The sequence below is a fragment of the Mirounga angustirostris genome, unplaced genomic scaffold, assembly GCF_029215605.1.
Source record: "Mirounga angustirostris isolate CCGP_5_RB_7025 unplaced genomic scaffold, mMirAng1.0.hap1 SCAF_14, whole genome shotgun sequence".
Taxonomy (NCBI): Eukaryota; Metazoa; Chordata; class Mammalia; order Carnivora; family Phocidae; genus Mirounga; species Mirounga angustirostris.
Window position 1 is genome coordinate 88,966,614 of NW_026991722.1, and position 17,278 is coordinate 88,983,891.

Sequence of the window (17,278 nt, forward strand, 5' to 3'; positions counted from 1 at the left end):
AATAGTTTCCCCATTTGCCTAGGGCAGAGTCACAGCTCTAACGCAGCATTTGACAGCCTCAGGTGTTTTCTACCCCTGGTACGAATTCTACAGAGTTCAGGACTTTTGGTGTAAATTCTACTTATCTGGAGGTAGAAACGCTGATGTCCTGAATGCCTTCTTGCCATGGGGGAAGGCCCTCCCTGATTATAGCTCAGGGAACACAATACAGGGCAGGGGAAGTAAATCAGCAAGGTGGAACTAGGAAACTGGCCCTGCCTCTAGCACCTGCCTAAGTTCCTCACAGATGAAGAAAAAACATCATGATTTATAGTAAATATTTAATTGGTTCCATTAGTGACTCCAGCACAAGTTTTCCTCAAAGGGAGATAGAATCAAGCCACCTAGAGGTTCATGAGGTGTAGAGATCACCCAGGAGGCTCCCAAAGTCACTGACCCCAATCCACATACCCAGTGGCCCAGTAGAATGGGGGTTGGGCTGATAGAATATGAAGAGAGAAAAGGAATGCAGGGTGAGGGAAATACAGGCCGTGGCCCTTTACTTCGCCTGCAGGAATGAAATAGAAAGGGCAGGAGATTCTCCCTACACAGAAGGGCTGAAACTGAACAGTCAAGGTCTCAATATCATGTAGGAAGAAAGAGATGAGCCTCTTTCCAACTGTCTTGTATTAAGAACCCCTTCCCAGGTGGTCTTCTATAACCTCTGTTCTATATTCCTGATTCCATATTCCAAATTCTGCAGTTCAAATCCAAGTTCTGAATTCTGTTCTACCTTCTAGGTTCATGTCCCATTCTGTGACCCAGATCCTTCCCAGCTCCCATCCCTTTTCCCAGCCTTTCTAAGTGGAATATGTAGGACCTCACTCTGTGCTAACTTGAAGGTTTTCCCCTTTTCTTCTTGAGGCAGTTTTAGGCTTTTCCCTGACAGGAGGGACTTGGCTCAGGAGGGACTTGGCTCAGACGATCCAGCAAGTGGGTGGCCCAGTGGAGACCAGGGAATTCCAGAGAGCCAGGCCTGGTCTGACCTCCTCCCTTCCCACCTCCTCTCTAACCACTTGACACACTACCTTTTGTACAACTAAAGCTAAACAGAGGGCTTCCATGGTGGCAACTGGGGACTGGTGGCCTTGAGATGAGGAATCTCAGGGGGAAATGTGAGAAGACATAAAAGGCTGCTGTTCTTCATTCAGAGAAATTAAAAACTGCTTCTGGCACAGGGGAAGGGGTGAGCAGGGAAGGTGGGAAGGGTCTGGGCAGGGCTGCAAGTCCTCAGAACCCTGTCATCCTTCAGCTTCCCCTTGTCTGAGCTGAGCACGAACCCCCAGAGTCCTCCCAGATCCAAGAGAAAACCAAGACAGCAGGACTGGGAGCTCCTCTGTCCATGGCTGCCCTGAGGGAGAAGGGGAAGGGGGCAGGGGCAGAAGCAGCATCACTGGAGAGGCGAGATCTTCAATGGGATCATGATCCGAGACTCCATGTGTCGTACCAGTGGGACTGTGGAAAGAGAGGCAGAGGTCACAGAGGGTGCAGAGGCAAGCCAACCCCACAAGTGGACTTTGGAGGAGGAGGAGGCCTGGGATGCTGAGACAGGGAAAGCCCCACTGCCCTCCTGGAATGGAAAGCGCCCAATTGTAGCTTAAGAGGGGACTTGGTGCCGAGATACAACATTTTTTTATTTTCATAATGATATATCTATGTTCCTGTGATGTGAAAGAACAAGTAGCATAGCAAAAAGTGACTTCACAGATAATAATGCTTAGGACAAAGCTAGGTGTAGAAGAAAGTAGGGGGATTTAAAGAAAAATATCAAGAAAATAATTATAGCCCTAGTATACCGGTAGGACAAAAGCTATGAGGGTGTCCTCAAGTGGCTAAGATTTGAAAAACACTGATTTAGTTCAAATGATTCATTTTACAGATAGGGAGACTGCAGCCCATAGGAGGTCAGCCCAAGGTCACCCAGGAGGTCAGCCACTTTGCTCTTGCTCAGAGATGTTCAAACATTACTATGCATACAAATTACCTACAGTTCTTGTTAAAGTGCAGATTCTGATTCAGCAGATGGGGGCGGGAGTTGAGATTTGGCATTTCTTTTCTTTTTTTTTTTTTTTTAAAGATTTTATTTATTTGAGAGAGAGGATGAGAGGAGAGAGAGAGCACATGAGAGGGGGGAGGGTCAGAGGGAGAAGCAGACTCCCTGCCGAGCAGGGAGCCCGATGCGGCACTCGATCCCGGGACTCCAGGATCATGACCTGAGCCGAAGGCAGTCGCCTAACCAACTGAGCCACCCAGGCGCCCGAGATTTGGCATTTCTAACGAGCTTCCAGGAGATCCTGATACGATCATTCAATATCACACTTTCAAGAGTTAGGCTCCCGCTAACTCCTTCAGGAAGCGCATTCTCCCCCACATCAGCTGGTAAGTGTGGACACTTAATTGTAAGCTCCTCAAGGGGAGGGAAAGGCTCCTGTTCATTCTGTGGCCCCTAGCCACCCACGCACTGCAGTCCCTGGCACACAGTGAGGGCTCGCTCAATCAACACCTGTTGACTCCAAGTGGTTCTCAGGGGTCCCAGCAATGTGGCTAACACAGAGAACAAAAAACTTCCTCAAAAAATTTGCTGTGTGCTTCCTCTGTGCCAGTCTGGGTGAAGCACTTTTCCTAACTTAGCTCCTAGAATCTTCCTTCCAGCCCTCTGAGGGAGGCACTATCACTGTCACCATCTTACAGATGAGGAAACAGCCTCGCCGTGGTGAAGAACCATGCCTGAGGTCACAGTGCATAGGGACCATCTGTGTTTTCATCTCCTGAAGCACTCACCTAGACCCACTGTTTAGATCACGTGGAGTGTGCCACCAGGACAGAACCCCACTCATTGTTTAAAAGTAGGTTCCCCAGGGGCGCCTGGGTGGCTCAGTTGGTTAAGCGACTGCCTTCAGCTCAGGTCATGATCCTGGAGTCCCGGGATCGAGTGCCGCATTGGGCTCCCTGCTCAGCAGGGAGTCTGCTTCTCCCTCTGACCCTCCCCCCTCTCATGCTCGCTCTATCCATTCTCTCTCTCAAATAAATAAATAAAATCTTAAAAAAAAAAAAAAGTAGGTTCCCCATCACTGGAGGTAATCGAATGAGACTTGACCTCCTTGCAAAGGGGATTCCACCCTCACACTGGGCTCTTGGCAGATGACCTCCAAGGGCTAGGCTGACCCCCTAGAGGAAGCACTCACCTGTGTAGTAGACATTTTCGTCCCAGCCCCTCTTCCTCCAGGCAGCGTTTCGAGTCTCTTCCCGAGACTGTAGGTCCTTATAGGCTGTGGGAAAGGCATTGGCTCATTCCGTGGGAACAGAGGATCTGATCCTATACCTAGCACAGGGCTCTCCTGTCATTGCCCCAAACCCTGTCCTGCTGTCTCTTCCCAATGTCTCGAACTGTTTAGCAAACACTGTCTGCTTTGACAATCTCATCCCATTAGTACATTTGTTGACAACTCCCAACTTTCTATTTCCAGCCCAGAACTCTCCCTTGGGCTCCACACCCATGTATCCGGTGCCCACTTCATGTCTCCACTTGGATGTGTCAGCATCTCAAATGCAACATTTCCAAGGGCCAAAATTACACTCCTGACCCCTTCAACCTGCTCTGCCTAGGGTCTCAGTAAAAGACACACAGCTGCTCAAGCAAGAATCTGGAGTTCTCCTCTCCCTGCCTCACCCCACACAGACAATTCATCCACAAGGCCCACTGGCCACCTCCAGACTAATGAATCTATCTGTGGCCTTTTCAGCATCCTCACTGCCACCACGTTAGGCTAGGCTACCATCCTCCTGAACTCATCTGCCGGAACTAGTTTAACCATCTCCTGATGCCTCACTTCCTCTCTTGCTCCCCTACAAAGCACCCTCGGCAAAGCACATGGCAACCAGAGGAATCCTACTGGAACACAAATCAGGTCATGTCATGCTGCTTAAAATGCTGCATCAGTCTACCGTTGCATTTAGGATAAATCCCAATTCCACATCCTGCAAGGCCCAGCCTGATCTGGTATGTCCCTGTCTCCTCCCGCTCTTCACTCTCTCCACACTGGCCTCCTCTGCACTCTTCAAAGGCCTTTTCCCCACCGCAGGACCTTTGCACATGTTGTACCCTCTACTTAGAATGCCCTTCCCTGGCAAGTCACAAGCTGGCTCTTTCTCATCCTTTAGCTTAGTTAACATTTTACCTCCTCAGAGAGGCCTTCTTTGTCTATCCAAGCCATTCCCATGTGTTTCTTTATCATTTTTTCCCTGCCTCTTTATTATTTGTAATAATTGGAAATAATGTTTTTGTGTTAGTTTATGTCGGAGGTAGTATCTCTCCCTGCTAGAACGTAAACTCCAGAAGGGCACTAATGTATTCACACTATATAAAGAGTGACAGTGGGGAAAGGGGACTAGCAGAGGGGCCTTGGAGGGTCCCCAGCCTACCCCAGAGGTGATGCACAACGTAGAGCTCTCCTATCTGCGAGAAGAAGCCGCCCACCGCCTCCTGGTTCTCTTGCCGGTACTTGATGGCCCGAGCCCTAGGGATGGCAAGAAGAGCGTGGAACAAGCCCAGGACCAGTGCAAAAGGCCCTCTGCGGTGTCCCCAGGCTGATTTCTCAGCCATACCTCAAGGGAGGAGCCAGAGGTAGGACCCTCAGCTCTCAGAGATGGTCAGGGAATGGGTGACAGAGATACAGCCAGGGGCTGGGTATTCTACTACTAGGGGAGGCTTCACAATCCTCTAGGCGATCCTCACCTCCTAGCTGGATCCTTCTCCTGGATCCATGAGGGGCAGAGGATGCCAGGCTCCCTGCCATATGGCCCTGGGAAAGGTGGCATGCCAGGGAACTAGGCAGGGCAGGTAGGCAGGGTCCCCCCAACCCCTGGCACCGCCACTCACCAGTTGTTCCCCCACTCAATCATGGTTCCTGGCTGAAAGAGAACCAGAGGAAAGAATGGAAATGAGCCCCCATCTCAGATTCCAATGTCACAGCTAGGTGGAGATGGGAAACTGTCCTGTCTCCCCAGCCCCAGGGGCCACTTGGCCTCACTCAGGGGCCCTGACTCATACCTGGGTGTGCATGGGTGCACACGTTCTGAGCCCATAGGCAGGGAGAGGCCAGAAGCCCCAGTCTAGGTGCTGGGGCACAGGACCCCCTCCCATCCCCCCATGTCAGGGTATCTGTAAAGCAACACCACAGCAGGGAAAGCGGGGGGCAGGCAGGCAACCGGTGAGGGGGAGGCACCTTGAGCTTGTATGTCCTCAGCTCATAGATGTTGGGGCCTGCTCTGGGCTGTGGCTCGTTCCAGAAGCTGAACTCAAGGAGCATCTGGTTTCTCCTGGACAGCAGCATCTGGCTCCGCTCCTTTCGGAACTCCAGGTACTCCTGTGGGCACGGCAGTCTGGGCATAGTGGCCATGAAGAGTCCCCCACCCTAGCACTGTGTCCCCATGGGGGAGTGGTGGCAGCTCCCTGCATAGGGCTGAGCTAGAGCCAATGTTCAGACAGGTTTGTGGAGCAGATACCGACATACCTTATTGCTTTTGAGCTTGTTCATGCAGTCCATGAGGGCTGGGTAGCCGCCTGAGAATCGCCACAGGTGTACTGTTGTGTGGGGGAGAAAATGGGAGGTACAGGTCAAAGGGCTGCTGGGACTCTGCCCTGCTTTCCCCAAGGCTGGCTAAGGGTATATGAAATGGGGCAGTCTCCAGCTGGGTCCCCTTAGCATCAGGACTCTCTGAGTTCCCTTTGCCTTGGTGGGGGGTAGCGCTGGGCAGGGGATAACCCCAGACACAAGCCCAGGAGGCCTAGGTTTGAGCTCCAGGTCTGCCAGGTGGCCTTTGACCCCCTCCAGGCCTCAATGTCCTCAACTTGAAAATGGGAATAATAATTGCACCCAACCTTCCTTAAATAGCACAAGAGGATCAGACGTGTCCTTGTATCCAAGGCACATGAGCACACATGAGCACCAGGCTTATAATGGATAGGCTGGACAAAAGGAGAGTAGGTCTGATAGGCTAAAATGGAATATTCTAAGACAGTGAACTAAAAAAAAAAAAAAAAAACAAGGACCAGAACAGCATGCACAGTGTGCTAGCACCTCTGTTTAAGGGTATGGGGACATATCCAGAGATGCTGGGCTATGTACCATCTCTCAATGGAAACCCAAGAGATTGGGACAGGAGATGCCTCTGGGGCAGAGAACTGAGGCCTGGGGCTCTGGGGCAGAAGGGAGGCTTGCTTTTCACTGAAAACTCTTTGTACTGTTTGGATTTTTTATCATAGCCCCTATACTGGGTCAAATGGTGTCCCCCTTCCCCCAAAGTTCATGCCTACCCAGAACCTCAGAATAGGACCTTATTTGGAAATAGGGTCTTCACAGATGCTATCAAGCTCAGATGCCATCATACTGGGTGGGCCCAAAATTCAACGACTGGTGTCCTCATATGAAGAGGGAGATGTGGACACAGACACCAAGAGGACACCATGTGAAGACAGAGGCACACAGGAAGAACGCTCTGTGACAACAGAGGCAGAGATGAGAGGGATGCATCTACAAGCCCAGGAAAGTCAAGGATTTCCAGCAACTGCCAGAAGCTGGAAAAGGCAAGATAACATTCTACCCTAGAGTCTTTGGAGACAGCATGGCCCTGCCAACACCTAGATTTCAGGCTCCTGGGCTCCAGAACTTGAGAGAATCGATCTCTGTTGTTTTAGCCACCCAGCAGTTGGCACTTTGTTACAGCAGTCCCAGTAAAATACTACTCCTTCCAATAATAAAGGTGGAAGAGAAGAAAGGAAACAGTCTTGCCAACCCTGGGAGCATGGCTGGGATTGAGGGAGGAAGGTAAGTCAGGCAGGCTAGAGCTGAGGGCAGTTGGCTGACCAGCAATTTGGAAGCTCAGACTTTTGATCTTTCCCATCCTCGGCCTATTCCTTACCTGCCTTCTGACTCCATCTGTGCCTTGATTTTCCTATCTGCAAAATGGTCTGACCCTCAAGTTTAAAGGCCTCTTTCCCAAGGGAAACAGCAAAAATACTGTATGGATGAAAGTCTACCAAGACCAGGAATGCTGGCCAGTAGAAAAGGGATAAATCTCATACTGAGGACCAAGAGGGAAAAGTTACAGGCAAGGCATCCCAGGCCCTCAAGAAGAAAGAGCAGCAGAGTGAGCCGATGAAGACTCCATTTAGAAAGATCCCTCTGAGTGCCGCTGGAGAGAGGGAGAGGAGGGTGGCCAGGCATGAGGGATGCCAGAGACCTGGGCTGGGTGGCAATGGCACTGGGGAGGTGGGCACCTCACCTGCCTGGTCCTGCTCCCCGTACCATGTATTCCAGTTGCCCACGAGCGAGCAGGGGTAGTCTTCATCCAGGTGCAGTTTGGGCAGCACAGCCTCCCTGGGGTGGGGGGAGGGGGACAGAGAGACAGGGGAGGGCTCACACCAGCCACCAGGGCCCCTGAGATAAGGGTTCCAACTCAGGCCCTCAGGGCTGGGCTTCAGTCTCTCCATCTCTAAGATGCAGAGGCTGGACAATTCATCCTTAGGACTTTTGGCTCTGAAATCTACATCTCCTAGATTTCTGCAAGGAGAATGAGGTTGGGATGGAGTCTCGTGCCCAAGCAGGGGATGGGACAAGCAGATGGAGGAGGATGCTCACGTCAGGCTGTTGTAGGCATCCAGACACTCAGGCTTCACATTGTGAACTGCAATAGAGGAAAGAGAGTGGAAAGTGAAGCAAAGGGTGTGTGTATCTGTGGGAAGCTGGGATGGGGGGTCATCCCACAGGGCCAGGGCTCCCAGGACAGCTCAGGATGTCCCAGCCCCTCTCATGTCCCAGCTGAAGCCTCGCAGACCCCCAGAGGCTCCGGGAGGGCAGGCTGGCTCAGAAGCCACTCACACTGGATCTTGTAGAGGTTGCTGGTTTCCTTCTTGGATAGCAGGGTGGAGTGGGCATCCTTCCGGGGATCCACCTTGTGCACAAAGAGGGAGCGGAACCAGCTACCTTCATTGTCCTTGGAATAGAAGCTGCAGGGCAGAGGAATTCAGGAGGACAAAAAGAGGTGGGGATAGCCCTGGCTCTTCCATCTGCTCAGATATCCTGCTCCCCTGTCCCTCAGATATCCTGATGACCCACATCTCTAGGAAAGGGGCCATGGAATCCAGTGGCGGCTCCAGAGTGTAAAACATCACTGGAGCCAGCTGAGCAGACCTGGTCCCTTTTCGAGATCATGGCTGCCCAGTCTTTTTCTTGAAGCTTTGCAGGGCCTTGGGAGGCCAGGAGAAGCAGCCCCACCTCCCACCTCTCTCCAGCCTCCCTGCCTCTACTTATCCCCCTTCCAACGGGCTATTTGCGGCACACATCTGCTCCACTTGGGGCATATATCTGCAGCCCTCTGCCAAGAGGATCAACCCCAAACCCACCTTGCCTAATGTCCAAAACCCCTAACAGCCCAACCTATCTTGCCAGTCTCCTCGTTGTCCCCTCCGCCCAACCTGTGTACCCTACTCTCCAGATCTGCTCCTCCCCGAACATACCAGGCTCTTTTCCTCAGTGCTTTATTTGCAATTTCTGTCTCCTCTGACAGAAGCCTATACTCATCGTCTTCTCCAGTGCTCACACTACACTTGGCCTGTGCCCCTTCCCAGCCCCCACAAATGTAAAGCCAAAGAAAAATAGGGGCGCCTGGGTGGCTCAGTCGTTGCGCGTCTGCCTTCGGCTCAGGTCATGATCCCAGGGTCCTGGGATCGAGCCCCGCATCGGGCTCCCTGCTCCATGGGAAGACTGCTCCTCCCTCTCTCACTGTGTCTCTCTGTCAAATAAATAAATAAAATCTTAAAAAAAAAAAAAAAGCCAAAGAAAAATAAACTTTGTCCTTGAGGAAGTCATAGTCCACTGGAAGAAGCAGGCTTTGGAACATAATTGTAGCCAGAGGTATTTGGGAGAGCCTAGGTGAGCAAGCCTTTGGCAGTCTGGGCAAACTCTCCAGAGGAGGTGATCTGACCAGTCTCTGAATCTCCAGTGCTGATTTAGCAAATCAAAGCAGATAGAAGGGGTGAAAAGGCATACAAGGCAAGATTCATTCATCCAGGCAACACTTAATTGACAAATATCCACCCTGTGAACCTGGATAAGGTGGAAAGAAGAAAGAAAGAAAAGAAAGGAAAGGAAAGGAAAGGAAAGGGAAAAGAAGGAAGGAAGAAAGGAAGAAAGAGAGAGAGAAAAAAAAAGAAGAAAGAAAAAGAAAGAAAGAAAAGAAAAGAAAAGAAAGAAAGAAAGAAAGAAAGAAATTCTGTTCAGAGCACGGGACCTGCCACCAGGTCCTGCCAGACCTACCTATACTTCCCACACAAGGTCCCAGCAGGGGCGGGGCTTATTTTTAGGCTGCCAGAGGCTATAAATCTTCTTGCTTAGCAGCAGGGATACAATTTGTAGTCAGGCTTCTAGCCAGGATACAATTTCTAGCCAGGGAGCCTGGCAGTGGGGTCCTTAAATGCCAGCAAGCCCTCTCCCTTTTCAATCCTTTTCTATGACTGAAATAAAAATAATTGTCTTGCAAATCAAAGTATTATTTTTTTTCCAAAATATGGAGCAGCCCACTAGGACTGATGAAATTAAATAAAAGCATCTTAAAGTAGTAAAACATTTGTATGACCACAGAGAAAGATGAGTAAAGATTTATCCCAAACCTAATACTGCTAACCTGGGAGAGGGGAGAGGGAGATGGTTTTTATTTATTCACTATAGTTTTTTTGTAAAGCTAAAAAAAAATTGTTTTAAGTGTTTTTGAATTCATAGGCTTTCTGTCATTATGCATGTATTTGTTTCACTAACAAACCAAAAAGACGACTATCATCAGATCATCAGTGTGGTTCTATGAAATTTGGTGACCAGAATAAGGGAGCTTCGCTATAGATACTTCAGCTGAGGACATCCTCTGTGTCAGGGATCCATGATCAGCTTTTCAGAAGAATGATCCTGCTGATCTATGTAGTGTTGATAACTATTAGTACCTCCATTTTTGAGATAAGAAAATAGTCAGGAGTTTTAAGGAACCTGCCCAAGGCCACATAGTAAATCAGGGGCAGAGCTGAGGCAAGAACCAACCCAGATGGCTCAGTCGTTGGGCATCTGCCTTCGGCTCGGGTCATGATCCCAGGGTCCTGGGATCGAGCCCCGCATCGGGCTCCCTGCGCATTGGGCTCCCTGCTCGGCGGAAAGCCTGCTTCTCCCTCTCCCACTCCCCCTGCTTGTGTTCCCTCTCTCACTGTGTCTCTCTCTGTCGAATAAATAAATAAAATCTTAAAAAAAGAACCAACCCAGAGTTCTTTCCTCTGAAGCCAGCCCCCGCCTCGGGTTTGAGCACTGACTTGGGGGAGCATCAGGCACATACTGGGAAGAACCAGGTGTTTCAACAAAGCCACTGGCAGAGAGATTTGACCTTTGGTTTGAATGTAGAGAGGATGCTTCTCTTGAAAGGGGTAGTGGCAGGGAAAACAGTGGCTCCTACTTACTGTCAGCCAAGACCTTTGTGCTCCAGGACTGGGCTTTGAGTAATTTATTAACATCAGTACTGACCAAGATAAAGAGCCAGGAGGCCAGCCCTTGGAGAGAGAGTGGGGGGCTAGAATGCTCTCCACTCCGGGGGAATGGCAGGAGAATCCAGGAGCTCTGATGGGTTCCCATCTCTTCTCCCCACTCTCTAATCTTTCATGCCTACAGGCCTCAGTTTCCCCGTGTGTCAAACGAGCAAGCTGGAGTATAACCTATCTCTAAAGATCTTTTCTCCAGGTAAAACCCAAGATAAGACCTGTCCAAAATCCCAGGTCAGGGTCTGAACTCCAAGCCAGTGTCCATAGGCTCACATTTTCACGAACTCAAATTTCACTTTCACAGTGAAATCACAACATTCTCCTACCCTTGAACTCTCCAACCCCTCTCACCCTGTCCTCTACTTTTCCATAGCTCCTTCTCCCACATTATACCTTGTTTTTTTCTTTGATTATGTGCCTTGTTTATTGTCTCCCCACTAGAAGTACCCCACAGGGATAGGGATCTTGTCTGCCCCTTGTATCCCAGGGCCTAGAACAGTGCTGGGCACCTAGCACGTGCTCAGTCTGCATCTGGGAAATAAATGGGGCAGGGGAGAAGCTAAGACAGAGCTGCTTAAAGACAATAAAAGCTGGAAGGTAAGAAATTAGAGAAAGGGTGGCTCAGAGTGTGGATGCAGGGCTCAGGACCCCTTATGCTCCCCACTAGCAGCAGCAGAATTAGTGCTTAAGAGCACAGATTCTGGATGAATCCAGGTTCTAATCTCAGCTCAGCTTCATCTCTCTGAGACTTATATTCCTTATCTGTAAAATAGGGGCATTAGGATGGGTCTTCTAGAGAAAGGGCCTGACATGGAGCAGCCCACTAGGACTGATGAAATTAAATAAAAGCATCTTAAAGTAGTAAAACATTTGTATGACCACAGAGAAAGATGAGTAAAGATTTATCCCAAACCTAATACTGCTAACCTGGGAGAGGGGAGAGGGAGATGGTTAAGTTTTTATTTATTCACTATAGTTTTTTTGTAAAGCTAAAAAAAAAATGTGGAAGGGGCTAAACTGGTCCATCTGGGACCAGTTTGCTAGGCCCACCCCCAGAATTTCTGCTGCCATAGGTCTAGGATGGGGCCTGAGAATTTCTCAGGTGACATTAATGCTGTGGGTTTCAGAACCATTGGGATAGTGAATCCTGGCTCTGGCTTGGCAAAGTACATGAGAGCTAGAGGAATATTAGCTAATATCACTGTTCCTACCAAACTTCCTAACTGATCTCCCGGCTCCTACTCTTTCCCCACTTTTCCTCCCATCCAAGTACTAACCAGGCCCGACCCTGCTTAGCTTCCGAGATCAGACGAGATCGGGCGCGTTCAGGGTGGTATGGCCGTAGACTCCCCACTTTTCCTAATCTGCCCATCCATCTTTGTAAAGCACCATTTTGGTGATGCTATTGCTCTGCTCAAAAGTCTTCTATGGCTCCGCATTGTGTACAAAACGAAGGCCGGATGTCTCCACTTGGAATTCTAGCTCTCATGTACTTTGCCAAGCCAGAGCCAGGATTCACTATCCAGTGGTTCTGAAACCCACAGCATTAATGTCACCTGAGAAATTCTCAGGCCCCATCCTAGACCTATGGCAGCAGAAATTCTGGGGGTGGGCCTAGCAATCTGGGTTTTAACAAGCCCACCACAGGATTCTGATTCCTGCTCAAGTTTAAGAATCACTGCTCTAGAGCAGTCCCCAATTTCTTTCCTTTTTTTTTTTCTTCATGTCATCTCAGGAATGCCAAAGATTCTGGTATCTCAACTATATTAAGAATGCCTCTTGGGCCTAGAAAAACACAATGCAGCTTTGTCCAATCTATGGGAAGGAGCTGCCCCAGATGGACCAGTTTAGCCCCTTCCACAAAAACACCTCTCACATTTCCCCATCAGCTTTCTCATAGTTTTCATCTGTCTTGTCTCCCCAGCCACATGGGAAGTCATTAGCCAATGTCCTCCCATCCCCCCATGGTACACAGCACAGTGCTTTTGGCATGGGAGTTGCTCAACAAATATTTGTCCCGGATGAGAACTTTTCAGTAGATGGCACATTTGCACTCTCGATAGGAGTCAACAGTCTGATGCCCCCTCCCCAACATGAAATTGCTCCAGAATGTTCTCTAGATTTATATGCTAGGAAGCTCAGCTCTATGCACATTCTGAAATACACTTCTGTTTTGAGTCGGCTGACTACAGAAAGGGACCATGTTTCTGCTTACTGTTCCAGAAGTGTATATTGAGAAGACACACCAGGAGAACTAAAAGAACTGGAGTTCTGGAGTGCCTGGCTGGCTCAGTCGACAGAGCATGTGACTCTTGATCTCAGGGTCATGAGTTCAAGCCCCATGCTGGGCATAGAGCTTACTTAATAATAATAAAAATAAAAGAACTAAAGTTCTGTTAACAGGATTACCAGTGCAACAGTAACAACTGCTATTTATTGAGCAATTACTATGTGCTAAGAACTAATCCTCACAATATGTTTTTGAGAAAAATGAGGCTCAGAGGTTTTTCATGCCTTATTCAAGGATGGTTAATTAATGGCCAAGAGGATTCCAATCCACATCCATCTGACTTCAAAGCCCACATTCTGTCTCTACCCCAGCAGCCCCCAAACCTCAGAGGTCAGAAAGGCTGCTGCCTGCCCCTCTAGTGACTCGAGAGAGATATGGGATGGGCTAAAGGTCAACAGGTGGGGATGTTCCCAGGTACCTAAAGAGAGATCAGGGCATAAGTAACTACGAAGCAGTTCTTGAGTGACTTGATAAGTATTAATCCAAGTGCCCTCACAGCAATCCTACAAAAACGCCCAGCAGGGATTATCATCCCCACTTTACAGAAAAGGAAACCAAGGTTCACAAAGGTTCAGCGCCTCATCCAAGTGAGTTAAGTGAGGAGCATCAGGTGGCCTCTATGTCCCATGCTCCTTTTGTGGCCTCTGGATGTTTGCTACAGAAATGGCTCTACCACCTACTGATTCTGTTACCGTGGGGAAGTGAGGTCTCACCCCCAGCCTCAATTTTCTAATCTGGAAAAGAAGGGGCTCATAGAAGATGATCTCCCCAAGGCCATTTCAGCCCTGATATTATAAGGGGTTTATGCAGAAGTTGTCTGAATGAGGGCAACATCTGTTGCATGTTCACCAGGAGCTAGAAGCCTCACATACGAGATGTGGCCTTTTAACCCTCAACAACTCTAGGAGATACATACTATTTTATCATTCTTATTTTATAAATGAGGAATCTGATACTTCAAGAGTCCAAATGACTTGCCCAAGGTCACCCCACTAAGAAAGTCTGAGTTAGATTTGCCGGTGCCAACAAACTCCAGGGTCTTTTCATGATAGGAGGGTTCTCCCCAATTATTGGGCAGTCGGGGTGGGGGCACCTGTCTGGCTCCTCTTTCCCAACGGCCCAAGAGCCTCGCTGCACAGTGCTCTGGGATCCCATGGCAAGGTCAAACAGAACTCCGCAGCTTCATGCCTGGGCTGCTGGACAGGAGGGCCCCCTGCTTCCTTTCCACAGGTGGGGAGACAGGTGTCTTACTTCATTAGCAGTATGTTCTTGAGCATACTGTCCTGAACCCTGTGGTAAGGGCTGGATTAACAGAAAAATGATGCGACATGCTAGTCGGGGAGACAGGCAAGTGTGTCTAGAGGGTGATGAGGAGATGGGTAAAGTAGAGGGCCCTGGAGACGGAGGAGGGAGGGGCCTCCCAGGCCTGGTCAGAGAAGCAAAGCCCTGCCTCAGTCCAGAGCAGCGCCCCAAAAAAGCCCAGGCTGAGTGCCTGCCAAGCCAGCCTCCGCCTCTCAGGAGGCCACCAGTTGTGGTGCAAAGAGCACCGGTTGTCAGGAGAACTGTGTCCAGACCCAATGCCACCTCGAGACACCAAAGGGAGTGACCTTGGGCAACTCCCATCCCTTCCCAGGCCTCCTTTGCCCCACTTGCATTGTTCAGGATTGGGGCACAAAGGATCTCTGCAGCCATGGTCTTTGGGGGTCCCGCACTGCTCCCCGTATCTCTTCCACCCAGAACTTCCCGAGGGAGGAGCTGCCTCTCCTAGAAGCCCCCAGTGGGTGCTATTTCACAATCATCCCAAAGGCCTAAAGAAGGAGCCACTCCTGCCCTCTGCCCCGTTCCCACTCTCCAGGGCCCAGGACATGCCCCTCTCATTCACCCCATCTTTCATTCTGTGCCCAGAGCCAAGTACCCACTAGGACAAAGACCCTACGCATATCTTACCATCTCTCCCGTTCTTTGCCGAGAGCTCCTCCCCAGGCCTAGATCTTGCCCCCGCCTCTAACCCATAGATTCCAAGCCGGAGTATGCCCATCCCCAGACCCAGACCCAGACCCAGACCTTGGCCCTCGCACCCGCACGCCCCGCGCGCGCGCGCGCGCCGCTCCCCCACCCTCGGCCCGGCTCTCACCGCGCAGCAGCCGCAATGTCCACGGCGCCGGGCCTTGGGCCCCCCAGCAGCCGCCGCGCCGCCGCAGAGATGCTGCACAGCCGCGTAGCCATGTTGGAGCGGCGCAGGTTGGAGAAAGGTCCCGCCCCCGAACCCGGCGGCGGGGCGGGGCGTGAGTAAGCTCCACGCCCCGCCCCACCCGGCTGGCCCGCCTCCTTCCGCAAGCATTCAGGTGGGCGTTGCCGCCCGGCAGCCCCCAACTCCACAAAGGCTGAGCGGAAGACAGTTTCCTGTCCTCAGAGTCCCTGCAGCTCCGGTACTCACTTGCTCTGTCACCTTGACCAAGGCTTTTGCCCACTCTGGCCCCAGTGTCCACCTCGGTAAAATGGGAGCGTCGAACATTGATACTAGGGTTCTTAATTGGGCACTCAAGATTAGTTGGCAGAGGGTCAGTCAGTAGGCCCCCTGAAATTGTGCTTTTTTCTGGGGAGGAAGGATCCACAGGCAGTATTTAGCACATTATCAAAGGAACAAACCCCTAACAATTGAATACAGTTGGACCAGGCTCTGGGCCACCAGTACATTTCCTCTCCATCTCCTTTTCTATCTTTATACCGTTTTACCATCTCTACCTGGGCATCCTGGGCCCCATGCCTTCTCCTGGCCCTGCCCTGACTCTTTTGCCTACCTTCCAAACTAATCCCCTCTCAGTCCACAATCCCCCACGTCACAGACCTCAGCAAGAGCAGGGAGTTTGCAGACTCCATGAGGGGCCCAGGTCCCTGGGTGCATGCATAGATACTTGCATGCACACCCCCAAAGGAATATCCACCCACTGACCACTGACCAGTGGCCCCCTCCTGGTATGCTTGGCAGGGGGGAGTAGAGGGCAGGCATTAATTTTGTTAATCCTTCAGCAAATACTGAGTCAGCCTGGCTATCACCTGTGTTAAGCTCTGAGACATTAAAGGTGGACTGGACAAGCCCCCAGCCCTTTTGGGACTTGAGGTCTGGTAAGGGAGACAAAATCAAATCAACACTGACTTTGAGCCCTTTCAGACAGATGCTTTAGGCTGCTCTCCCCTCACTTCTCCTGCCTGATACATTAAATATTTACTGAATAAGTGAAAAATGTACACAAAAGTATTTTGCCAATTACAGTGCAGACTATGAAGAAATATGGGGAGGTGTGAGGACTTACAATGGGTGAGGAAGAGAAAAAGGGAGATCCTATATACACTTGAGGGTCAGTAATGACTTCTGTAAGGAAGTAAAGCTTGCACTATGATTTTTTTCCCTCTGTTTTCTAAAGGAACATGTATTATATGTGTGATTTATTTAAAAAGGAAACTCTATCCTCATGATAAATGGAAAACCTGGATCAACTGTCGTAAATAGGCAGAACCATCAAAATAAATGTGGTGGACACAACACTGTGGCCACTGCCTTGCAGCTAAGGCAGAAGGCTGTGAGCCTGAGGCCTGCTCTCAGAAGAGCACAAGGGGCACCTGGGTGGCTCAGTTGGTTAAGTGTCTGCCTTTGGCTCAGGTCATGATCCAGGGTCCTGGGATCGTGCCCCGCATCGGGCTGTCTGCTCAGTAGAGAGCCTGCTTCTCCCTCTGCCTCTGCCTGCCATTCCCCTGGCTTGTGTAAGTGCTCTCTCTCTCTCTGCCAAATAAATAAATAAAATCTTTAAAAAAAAAAAGAAAAAAACAAAAGAGAAAGGCAAGGGGAACCTTAGGCAGAGAAAGCAATGTGTGCCTAGTATGTGAGAAGGCAGCCAGGAAGAAACAGGTTAGAAATGTTTAGCATAATCAAAGCTGTTGAGGCAGCTTCTCAGTACAAAGAATACCTCTCCAACAATGGAGCAGGCAGCCTTGGTGACCTGTGACTGAATTATGCCAACAGAGGCTGCAGAACAATACATTGACCATGTGGTAGAGGGCATTTGGTAATAAAACCATGGGAAGCCAGAACCCGTGGACTGGCTTATTAATTAATTAATTAGTTAATTAATTAATTAAATCTCTACACCCAATGTGGGGATCAAACTCACAAACCCAAGATCAAGAGTCCATGCTCTTCCAACTGAGCGAGCCAGGTGCCCCACCAAGCTGATATTCTGATGGCAGCATTGTGGGAGACCCTGAGCCAGAACCAGTCCAGTTAACTACTCACTCCTGAATTTCTGACCCATTTGGAACCATGTGAGATAATGATTGTTTATTGTTTCAAACTGCTAGATTTTGAGGGTAATTCTAGG

General features: G+C 50.0%; 1 protein-coding gene across 1 annotated transcript; it reads right to left on the minus strand.

Moving 5' to 3' along the window:
* Nucleotides 1-303: 303 nt before the first annotated feature.
* Nucleotides 304-15,171, minus strand: NIPSNAP1 (nipsnap homolog 1). Its single transcript, XM_045887368.3, has 10 exons — nt 15,037-15,171; nt 7,920-8,047; nt 7,680-7,725; nt 7,324-7,418; nt 5,553-5,623; nt 5,265-5,405; nt 4,919-4,950; nt 4,462-4,556; nt 3,225-3,308; nt 304-1,494 (listed from the first exon to the last, which is right to left on the minus strand). Exons 1-10 carry the CDS (start codon nt 15,126-15,128, stop codon nt 1,430-1,432), a joined length of 849 nt encoding a protein of 282 aa, XP_045743324.1. The 5' UTR covers nt 15,129-15,171; the 3' UTR covers nt 304-1,429.
* Nucleotides 15,172-17,278: the final 2,107 nt, after the last annotated feature.